The 11,975-nt window shown below is 36.9% G+C and overlaps 1 protein-coding gene across 1 annotated transcript in view; it reads left to right on the top strand.

Moving 5' to 3' along the window:
* The window catches only part of NEK1 (NIMA-related kinase 1), a gene marked incomplete at both ends in the record, with an annotated part of 45,791 nt that extends 34,872 nt beyond the window's left edge, over positions 1-10,919 (top strand). Inside the window, 5 exons of the mRNA XM_008935440.1 lie at positions 2,027-2,181; positions 3,081-3,292; positions 5,087-5,220; positions 5,486-5,629; positions 10,774-10,919. Coding sequence (XP_008933688.1) covers positions 2,027-2,181; positions 3,081-3,292; positions 5,087-5,220; positions 5,486-5,629; positions 10,774-10,919 — 791 coding nt within the window. The remainder of the gene's footprint in view (positions 1-2,026; positions 2,182-3,080; positions 3,293-5,086; positions 5,221-5,485; positions 5,630-10,773) is intronic.
* Positions 10,920-11,975: the final 1,056 nt, after the last annotated feature.

Genomic DNA, 11,975 nt, shown 5'->3' with positions numbered 1-11,975 from the left:
CCTGCAGAAGAGTAAATGCAACTAACTGCTTTCTTGAAGGCACTTCCTAACATAGGCCTGAGTGGTAGCTCATAGTTTGTGAAACGAGCGTACAATGGTGGAATGTGGTTTTGATACAAATTTTGAATAATTTAAAAATAGGTATAGAACTAGTGGATGAAACAGACTTCTTAAATAACATGCAATACTTGCATGGGTTCTAAAGTGGAAAATGTGTAAAAGAGCACCTGCTTCTTGGAGAAACAGTGATGGCAAGGAAAGTTCCATGGAAACTTGCACACCTGCAGTGCATTCAGTCAGGATGTAGTGAAGGCTTTCCTCACTGATGGAATGCCAGATAAGGAAGTGATTCTTCATTTGGCTCCCAGCCTTTTTTTGTGAGTGCACAAGAGAAGTTGCACTATTGATGACTCACTGAATATTGAATAATATCTATTGGCTGCTGTAGTGCCAGGGAGCATAATATCAGGGATGGTTCTGTTTGCATCTGTGAGAAAATAAAGCTCCTTGACAAGCTTGCAGCAGTTCTTACAGATCCATATATTCACATAAATGGATTTATTACTCTAATTTTGATTCTTCAAGACTCAGTTTATCATTAGCTTTCCTGGTTTATGAAGCTGTCTGTTTGGCAGTTGGACAGTGATTACAGAACGGCTAGCTCGTGAGCAGGGGGAAGGTGAATGTTCTTTGCACCCTTTTCTGATTTAGAAAGTAATGCATATGCTTTATACTGGAGTTCTTCAGCATATCAGTGTGAGCTGCTTCAGCACATCCCTTGTTACTGCATGTTTGGCATGTGTTTTGGCCGTCACAGAATTGTTAATGCAGTGCCAGGTGAGCTCTGCATAACAGCAGAGAGCTTGGAGATGTGTTGTTTTTACTGCTGCAGAAGACTTGGTGAAAGAGAGCAGTAATTCCCTTCCCTTGCTTGGTTGCAGCAAGAGAATTTTTGGTACTTCTTGACGGTTTCAGCAAATGTAAAGTTCTGGAATTTCACAAATGCAGCTCTGCTGCAGCTCTTGCCCAGAAACTAAGGGAACCTTTACCAGGGAGCAGAGCAGACAGAGTTAGTGTTCTCTCTGCAGGCAGGTCAGCATGCTAACAAAAGCAGGCTAACAGGAAACAAAACATTTCTCAAAATACCTGGAAGCTTTGAAATGATGGAATTAAGTCAGTCTTCTAATAGTTCCTTCTCTTTGGTCAAAAAGGATGGTTACTCCTTTGATGGTCATAATATTCTGGCCACGTGCTGACAGCAGTTTGATATTTGAGCATGTATAGGAATATACTCTGCTGGTAGAAATTGTAGCTGAGGAAATTTTTTTTTTTATTTATTAAAATTTAGTGGTTTTCATTAACAGCATGCACTGAACACAAATGTATTCAGAGTTACATAAAAGGAAGTTGAGGATTTATTTTAAGACTTCTTAGTGCAGATTAGGTCTTGCTTTATTAATACTATGGTGAAGATTTAGTAAATTTTGGGAGTTCTTAGACTTCTTAAAGGAGAGATCTGGTAGGTCACTGAGCAAACATGTACTTTTGTTTCCTTGTTGCTTTATTTTCATTGCAACAAATTACTGTTGTAATTTGAACTTCTTTCAAATACTATGGAGCTGCCTTGAAACAGGGTATAAACAAAAGTTACTGATTTCAGTGGCCAACATAGAGAAATAATAATATGTCACTTAAAAAAATATTCCTTTGTCAGCTACTTAAAATGGTTCCAAGCTCTGTAAGTGATTGGCACGTATACATTGTAAACAATTGCGTGTGTGTGTGTAAATCTACTGCAACATTCCTTTTCTTTAGATGGCCATGAAGGTAACAAATTTGCACAAGAACAGGATCTGCAAGTCAGCTGATGTTCTTAAAGCTTTTCCATCACTGTAACCCATAAAGGCAGAAGGAATGCTGAGATGATATCAAATGATCATGATGACAGAAGTCTTATTTTAAGTATTTTGTAACCTCAGGCTGTCTTCAGTATTGTTACCAAAGAGGATTTCTAATCCTTTTGCAGATGCTGAGAACATGTTCACTCCCAGATCTTTACAAACTGTACAGAATTTTGGTTGATGTTCCCAGTGTAGCAGATGTCCAGCATCAACATAATCTTGAAACAGATGATACAGAAGATGAGCAAGCCAAAGAAGGACCCTCTGATTCTGAGGATAAGTGAGTGTATTGAGTTTATCAAGTATTTCAACAGGCATTGTACATCAGGAATGTTCTTGGTGAGACACTCAGAATCACACACAGCATGCCAGGAGGGGGCGTTTGCCCAGATTTTAAAAATCCTGTGTATCGAATCAGCACATACTTTGAGTCTTGTTCCAGAGAATGGAGAAGCTGATGGGATGTATTACTGGAAAGAAGTGTCTGAGTTGTCTGTCCAAATTCCGTCCAAGGTGCTGTTCTGTCTGGCTTCTGCACCGTGAATTCTGATGAAGCAGATAAGACTTGGTGGCCAGCTCTCTTTTAGAAATAACGATTTCCAGAGTGTTTCCTTCTTTAGTGTGTTCTGGGAATCTCACTCATCTATATTCCCTACTGTTGTATTTGGGTGTCCTTCAAGTCCCCCATCTTGTTTCAGGAGCTTCAAAATCTGACCCTGGCTCTTGATTATTTTATTGCCGGCAGCTTTGGTAGTCTGCAGAGATAAAATTCTCTGGTGTATTGATTCTGATAAAAGCTAACTCTTTTTGCTCTAGATACAATTTTATCTGGATTGGGAGTGTGATGCCTGCCTGGGTTCTAAGTAGTGCATGAATACAAAGATTTTGAAATTATCTTCTTTATTATAATAGGGTTGATTTGAGGACCTATCATAACTTTACGAAGTGCTCTGGTACCTGTTTAGCTCATCTTTATTCTTTGTGTCTTGCATGATGGTGCCAGTGTTGCGGTCACGTTGGACTGAGGTTACAAATATCTGTCTCTTTGGGGTTTTTTTTCCTTCTTTTCCAACTACATTGTGTTTCCCATTTGCCAGCTAGTCAAAAGAAATGAGCTGTTCCCACAGAGTTTGTCTTGTTATGTATTAATTCTACAAATTTTCTATTACTTTCTTTTAGTATGTCTGGGGATGCAGATACAGATTTGCAGGAGCTCCAGGCCTCAATGGAACAATTGCTCAGGGAGCAGCCTAGTGAGGAATTCAGCGAAGAGGAGGAGTCGACTTTAAAGGCTAATGTCATTGAATGCATGACAAATGATACAGAGCTGGAGGAAGGAGATGAAAATAACCCCAGCAGTGAAAGTGCACTTAATGAAGAATGGCAGTCAGGTATGAATCCTGGTATATCTGATTTATAAGTTATTTATTGACGTAATAATTCAAACACCAAATTTTTTTGGTATTCTATACTTATAATAAAATAAAGCTCTAATTAATAGTTGTTACACTGAAGTTTTAAAAATCAGAGAATATTTAGACTCTCTGAATGTTAAGGTCAAAATCTAAGCAACATTCAGTGTTGCAAATTAAATGTTGGCTATTTTTTAGGCAGTGATTAGAAGTCACTTTTTCTCTAGTTGTCTAAAACTTGTCACTGAGGAATATCAAAGACTGTGCACATCATATGTTTTGAATAATTCATGACTGCCATGTAAGAGCAAAAAAGAAATAGCAGTTGACATGACTGGAGTATCCTGACCCGGCTTACATTACAATTAAGCAATTTAACAGGCAGTCAAAAAGAACATGAAGTTATTAACCTTGTCCTCAGCCCAAAATAGCTATTAATGCAGTCAAACTAAAAACGAGACAAATTTATTACTCCTTCTAGCATTTTGCATTATCTGTACACAGTGGTGTCCTGAAGTCTCAGTTCTGTTTTTTAAATTCTGGTTAAAATAAGTGTTCTTCTATTCAACCAGAGTATAAGTAGCAATATAAGTATTTTACTACTGCGGTAAAATAATGTGCATTTAGAAATATAGTATTAAAAGAAGGTAGAAAATCGATAACTAATCTAAAACATAGCTTTGGTGTGAGTTTGGTTTATTGAAGACAATTTTAACCAAATTGAAAGTCTGTGCATATACCTGTAATATGCTATCTATAAAATACATTCCAGTAAGTATTTTAAGGTAAAAGAAACTTAAGTAATACCCTCTTCTTTGATTTTTTGACAGTGCTGATGTTGCACACTGATAACATACAATATTGTCTATTTCTGAGATCCTCTTGCTGTTGTGAGTGTTCTGGTATTTGGTGTTGGGGTCCCATGCTCTAGATTCGTGATATTTCATCAGGACTGCAGCTTTCATTGTTGGGAGTAGGAGGAAGGCCTCAAAACTCAGGCGAACAATCAGAACTTGAACCCAAATCTGTACAAGTTCCAGAAGTTAAATACGTGGTTACAAGTCATCTAATAGGTTTTTAACCCGTATATACAACCTTATATTTCAATTATAATTTCTTGTGTCTGTTGATATCTGAATCAGAAATATGATTTGGTCAGGAGTATATCTCACACTAGTCATATATAGGACCTGAAAGCAGTAGAGTTTTAATACTAACTCACAAAGTCTGTGACCTACCAGCCAAATGTATGTATTTTTAAAGATGTTTGATAATATAAACTCTGAAATCTAAAAAGTTGTGTATCTTTCCCTGGGTAGGTAAGTCTTTCTGTAATTCAAATACTTATTTAAGAAAGTATTTTTTGGGGGCAAAAGCAGTTTGTATTTTGTAGTAGGATTTTACATAGATTTTGCAGAAATATCTTGTATTTTTAAGTAGATTCTTTTTTGGGGGCAAACTTACTTCAGGTTTGACTGTTACAAACTTACTGGTAAGGTTTCTGTAGGCTGTAAGCAAAGTGGCTAACTATCAGGGTGGGGTTTTAGAGGAGATAGTTAAATGGTTCCCATTTGGGATTCAGAATTTCTTTACTGTAAAGAAAGGGACTGTTCCTGTTAACTTGCAGGTTGCCAGCACTCTCGTGGTCCTGAGTTTGCCTGCTTTCACTACATTTAGAGGTCTGGGTATCAAGTTTAGGGATGTAGAAACAACATTAAGAATGCAGGAAAACTGAGGGAGGGGGTTTTAACTGTTGGGTTTTTTTATTTGCAGATAATAGTGATGAAGAGATTGCCAGTGAATGTGAAGAATGCGATAGTATCTTTAGTCATTTGGAAGAGCTGAGATATAAACTGGAGCAGGAAATAGGCTTTGATAAATTCATTGAAATTTATGAGAAAATAAAGGTTTGTGGAATAACCTCAAGTGGAAAATATTTTAAGAAACAAGTACCTAGGGCTGTTTACTGTGCCAATAACTAATTGTGTTGTGTGACTAAAATCAATGTTTATTTCTTTAGCCTTTTACTCTGTTTTGACACACTGAAATATTAACAAAGAAAATACTATACCGAGTGCATTAAAGGGGAAAACTTGGGGTTTAACCATGAATTGCATTTAATACATTTGAACCCATTTTATTTTTGGTGACATGGTTTGTCCTTTCTCCCAGGCTATACATGAAGATGAAGATGAAAACATTGATATTTGTTCAACCATAGTTCAGGCTATTCTTGGAAATGAACACAAACACCTGTATGCCAAAATACTTCACCTAGTAATGGCAGATGGAGCCTACCAAGAAGGTAATCTCAGGGTACCCTGGCAGTTGTGGCTTGTCTCATGTTCTTTCTTGGTTATATACAACAGGTTCTAATAGGCTTTTAAAAAATGTCTGTTTTGTTATATTGATTGGCTAAAGGAATAAAAATTATTTTTCCCACAAAAGGTGTCTTTACTCCTGCAACAAACCATGGTAAACTTTAAGTATACTGACCACACAGATTTAACAGTGTGTACATATACAGTCAGTTATGACAACAATTGTCTTATGATAGATGCCATATAAGTATTTAATTTCTGTAAGTTATGTAGATTGGGAAGATGGAAGTCTAGAAGAAAACTTTCAGAATGAAGATTTATCTTAAGATTTAATGAGTTTTTAGCTAAAATAATACTGTTCATTGCAAAACTCCTACTTTTAATGAGTTACAGTATCACTTTTTTTTTTTTTTTTTTTTAAAAAAAAAGTAAGTTCATGTGGCTCTTTATCCTAGAACTGTTATTTTTCAGAAGAACTTGATGTAGTGGTACCATCCATTTTAGTTTTCAGGTGGCTCAGTAACATATGAAGAGCTTAGCACACATTACTTGGCAGATGGATCGTTCCCGTATCTTTCAGAGTCCCTCTATGAAATACCATAGAGATTACTATCAATGAGAACTTATTTTGATGAACTTCTTTCTCTCATGTCAAAGACTTAACTACAGTTATGTAATTTTAGATTTCTAATGATGAAAGTCTTTACTGGAGAAAGAGGAAAAAAAATCTAAAATCTCCATTATTTTTGTAGAAAGCATTGTATATTGCCTTTAGAAATGTGTGCAATGACCACTATTTATTCTATTTCAATTTTGAAAAAATACTCTAATGCATGTTAACCAATATGTGCTTTCTGCAGCTTTTAAATTCTTTTACCATTTTGTTGCAACAGCAGTGAATAAAGGGGGAAATAATATTATGGTTTTCTATGTGTTTTATATGTAAATGCTTTGGGGGAGGAAAATCTTTAAAACATAATTAAAAAAAAATCTAATACAAATTACATTTTTCTGATTTTTCTTTGCTAATGATACCGAACCACTCGGTAAGAATAACCAGTACCGTGTTGTTTTCATGCTGTGCTGTAGAAGAATGACAGAAAAATGTCTGAGTGGTTTTTTTAACCACAACTTCTTGATTTAATTACAGAATTGGAAAGATACATTGTAGTAGTTCCTTTTTCAAGTGTCCAAAGGACTGTCAATATAGAACGAGAAGAAATTGGCAACTGTAGTGTTACCCATTTCTTTTTGTTTCCACATTGCATTAAGGATATTTTAGTACTAAAAGGCTTAAATGACAATTTGCTGAAATGTTGGCATACAAATTGTAAGCTGTTGTCTGAGTGAACCCTATTAAGATGAGCTGACTGTCATCTTGCAAAATGCTGATTAACAACTGGCTATTTGTAATAGCTTTGGTTCTTATTTGGTGTTTTACAAATCTGTGGTAAAAAATGTAAAGGTGTACAAAAAATGGAAGAAATAGTTCTTTAGCTTTCAGGCACTTAAAGGAAAAAAAGCTCTTCCAATAAAGGTGAATAGAGGACAAGTGACAGTCACAAGTGTGTTCATGAGTTTCTGCCTCAAATGTTTTATATTATTCAGAGAAGAAAATTTAGAAAAAAAAAATCCATACTGTTCTTTACTAAGAAAATTGTTCTAATTGAAACAGGCCACTTGAGATGAAGCTCTCTTAAATTCACTAATCCAAGAGAGATGACACATTCAATATTTGTACACATAGTAATTTCAAGGCAGTTCTGATAACGGCCACCTCTGGTGACTTACTGAATTCTTATATTATTGCTTACTAAATTGTGCTTTACAGTTTGGTTTGTAACCTCAGCGTTATCTTGTGTGTGTGTCACTCCTTTTCACCCTGTCTTTCCCCCTCTCCTGCTTTTTACAGACAATGATGAATAAACCTGACTCAGGAAATTCCTAAATGCTGTACTCAGATGGGGGTTGGAAGCCTGCACAGCTGAGTACCTCACGGTAGCGGAGAACGTAACACGAGGCAGGAGAAGCAAGACTTCAGGAGATGATGTTTGTGAGAGAGGGAAAAGATGCCTCTTACACTGCGATACCTTTACACCTCTCTTGTCTGCTTGCATATATGTTCATTAAATATTAGAAGCCCAAAATTTAATACCAAAACAGAAAAACCCAAACCCTATAATATCTTAATTTCCAAAAGAAATAAAGAAAGGAGCGTCTGTAGATATTCTGATACAAAACTGAGACCTAAAATGTGAAACAGAATTTCTGCAGTATCAGCAGGTGGCTGGTACAGTTAAGCCATTAGAAGCATTACTGTGATGTGGAAGTACCCACATTTAGCTGTTCACATTTAAAATAGCCTCTTTACACCTGAAGAAATTACTTCATTTTTATTGACCCTTGTGGTTGTATTTTAATTGCAACTTAATCTAGTGGTCCAGCTAATATTCAACTTTTTAATTAATTAAAAAATGTATTTTGAAGCTGAAGGCTTCTGTCACTTTCTAACCATTGTCATCTAAAGTATTTTAATGATGTTTCTAAATTAAAGCAAAGTGGTACTTCAGTTGTCATTGTAATGTTTGGTGTTTTCTGAGATTTGGAGCTAGAATACTTTTTTTTTCATTCCCCAACATCTTCCCATAATGCAAAGTGTTTAACTCTTGAATTTTATAATCTGGTCAATGACAACGTGTATGCTGTTGAATGGGAAGGAGTGGGTTTTTTTTCCAGTTTGATTTTAAATTCTTACTGTTGCATTCATGGCTCCAGCTGCCACGGGGGAAAATGAAATATTGCAGGCACAAGTGCTGTATAATACTTAACATCTTTTGGCTCATGGTTGGTCACTTGATTTGCACCACCGCAAAAGGAAAAAAAACCAGCAGGTTTCTTCTGACCCACATCTCCCTGTTCCTCTTGTCAAAACAGTACTCCACAGGGCAGCCACTGGCTCTGCTGCTGTGTCTCAGTCATCACCTCTGGACCAGCTTTATTGGCTTACTCATACAATAAGTCACTTACTACAAATTGAGAACATAGGGGTTTGTTTTTATTTCAGCTACAGCCAGTCACAATCTGAAACTGTCAAAATTTACTTTTCCACAAAATAAAATCAATATATATGTATAATTTAGAACTGTCAAAATATATACATGACTTTTGTATAATTGCTTTATGGTGTTGCTATTAAAGTTTTGCCCAGTGAAGAGTGTTCTTTTTTAAACACATTCAATTCTTGAAGGTAGATGAAACTTACTGTATTTCAGCTGTATCCTGGGCACCTGCAAGGTATGTAAAATTAATAATCATAAATGCCTTTAAAATACTTTTTTTTTTTAATATCCTTATGTACTTGAGAAACACCTCTTGGTTCATCTGATGAGAAGGTGTGATCACTGTTGGAAACAGTGCCGGTTCTGTCCTATGTGGCTCCTTTTCTCCTTCCCTTCCTTCCTCCTCCCCTTACTTCCCACAGTAAGTTTTAGGGCCTTTCACTAGGCTTCTTTTCCATTCTGCTTTTCACTGCTGAATAATCCATTCAGCCAAATGATCCTCATGATCTACATCATCCATGACATTTTGCAAATAAGGCCTAAAGACTTGAATAAAGAATGAGTTTGTGATATTTTCCATTTTCAGGTGTGCTTTTCAAATCATACCTAGGCCACCTTTTTGGGTGAGGAAGGATACAAAACATTCAGATTTAAAATAATACAGACTGGCCCTATGGCAAGAAGAAAATACACCAACTGGTATATTCTGCATTCTGGCATTTTGAATTTTCTCAGGGTGATACAGTCTTACTGAAGTTAAAGGTTGGGGGGGGTTAATTCTTTTAAAATCCTGTCATTATTTACATTCATTTATTAGGCAGTGTGCTGGTTTGCTTCTGGTAAGAAAAATAGACATAATCTGCAGACTTCAAGCTTTATACACATAGAGCTTTTTATCAATTAATGATTTGACAAATGGGCATAGATTGTGCCCAGTTTTTCAAGAGTAATTTTCAAACCTGCCAACCAATACCAGATATCCTTAGAATCCCTCAAGAGCTAATTTAAAACTGACACAGTGAATAAGATTGTCTGCTGAAGAAATACTTTTATCTGAAATCCCTACTTAATGTATCCTATAATGACATAAAGGACAGTGTGACTTCAGGACAACTTATTGCTCTGTATGTAATAACCTACTGAAAACAGTTGAGCATTTGGCTTGTATTCACATTGCATTCACTATATAGAATTTTCTGTTGTAATTCTAGTAGCAAATTGAGATATAGAATGTTATTTTTGGCACAAAACACTGTATACTATTTCACATTGTATCTCCGTCCTCAGTCTTTTTTCTTGATCCCTGAAGGAACCATAGTCCAGATAAGGAATCTTTTAAAAAACAAGAACAAAACAGAACAACAAAACCCAGACATATGCCCCTCCCATAAAACACAGCCCCAAACCACCTGACGTGTAATGCTTCTGTTTTGCTGCCCTGCAGACATGACTGTAGTCTGTGACACCAGAATCTTCTGGTTCACTGTGCCCATTTATAGCTGTATGTACACCTTGAGTTTTCTGACCTCCACCGGGCAGAAAGGAGTGAAACTCCAGCAGCTAGGCAGCACTTGGCCCGTGGCAAGCAGATGGAAGCCTTCACTGCTAACTGGCTTTGTTTTGAGCTCAACAGGTGCAATAACACTACCCCAAAATATTTTTTGAAGACCAAAGCCTGAAGAGGATTTTGCTCTTCAGTTTGCTGAACTCCGAGTATGTATTTAAAGTGACAGCAAGAAGGTACTTCAGAAAAACTTATTACCTGGCTAGGCGAGGTTAGTGATGTGCATTGGCTCACGTCTCTGTGGTCTGGTAAGCAAGTGTCTGGTTGAAGCCAGGTTCCTGTGCACCGTGTTCCTGGTGAGGTTCCCTGTGCTCTTGAGACCTCTGCATCGCTTATCAGTAATTCTTATTTCAGCTCTTGGTGCTTCCTTCTCCCTCTTGCTGCGACTTGTGCAGGAGTGCTGTGTGTTTATTCCAACATTCTTTTGTTCTGAAGCGTTACAATGTTGTCCAATCTGTTGAAGACTTAAAAATATTTTGGTAAGATTGGGGTGGGTTTTTTCACACTTGTTTGCAGGAGGAATCTACACCCTTTGAAAACCCTGATGGTGTGCAGCCTGGACCCGACTGGCCGGTTCTCCAGGCAGCAATGAGCACCATGGCCGAGCCCACCGTGCAGACTGCACCTTGCTTGGAAAGCTGTGGGACTACCTGGTGCTCTAGGTAGGTCCTGAAGGTGATAGTCAGCTGGACTGAACCAGCATGGAAATTGTGAAATTCCTGTGGTTAATAGTATTTTCTTCTACGAGGCTATGTTCTGAAAACCCTCCACGTAAACACAAATCTTTGTGTGTTGTTCTGAAACATTATACACAAATAATTTCCAAATGAAGAGAGAAATCCACAGAACTCAGTAGGATAGCCAGCCTTTAGACAAGAGCTCAGCTCCACAGCCTGCATTGGTCACACCACCCTAACTCCCCTTCTCCTGGGGGACAGGGGGATGGCATGGTACATCCACTTTCACTGAATGACTAGATGCAAATTTAAATAAAAGACACTTTTAGTACAGTGATGATGTTGCGTATGGTTGGACTCTATCAATCTTCCCCTCCACCAGAGGGTGAGTAGAAGCATGCCCCTGATTAAATTACTGATTTCACTTTCATCTCTCTGCTAAAAGCACCTCATCAAGGCTCAAAGGAAGCTAGGCTCTGCTTAATTTTATTAACTGTGATAAACCAAAGATGATTACAAAAGTTCGATTTTTCAATCCTTGTAAGTGTTTTTCTTCCCAAATAATTGTGTGCTTTCTCAAATCTTATTTTAACACTTGTTCATTCATGAGCTATGTAGCATAAAATAGAAACCAATAATTACCATTCCTAGAACATTCCTTACTGCCATTTTTATTATAGCAGTTTAGATGGAGCAATCTGTAGTCTAAGTACTAGTTTTAAAATCCATAAAGAGCTTCTTCCTTTAAATTAGATTTGTGTTGATGTGATGCACCCTTCAATGCATTTCCAAGTTGATATGTTTTCCAGCTGAGCTGATGAGTTCATCAATTCAAACAGCAGCACTTTAAATGGTTGGCTTGTGCATGAGTCTTAAAAACACTTCTTCAGCAAATAAAACTGTAATTGAACTGCTTCCATAAAGATATATTAATTTGTATTTACTTGTGAGATACATATATAGGAGTTCAGCTGCTCCTGCTAAATTGCCTTGAGCACCTCTAGTCTGGTGCACTCTTCCAGATTTTATTTCCAAGACATT

The sequence above is a fragment of the Merops nubicus genome, unplaced genomic scaffold (genome assembly GCF_000691845.1).
Source record: "Merops nubicus isolate BGI_N331 unplaced genomic scaffold, ASM69184v1 scaffold17842, whole genome shotgun sequence".
Classification (NCBI taxonomy): domain Eukaryota; kingdom Metazoa; phylum Chordata; class Aves; order Coraciiformes; family Meropidae; genus Merops; species Merops nubicus.
Note: the sequence above shows the minus strand (reverse complement) of the source record. Positions and strands in the feature narration are given on the sequence as shown.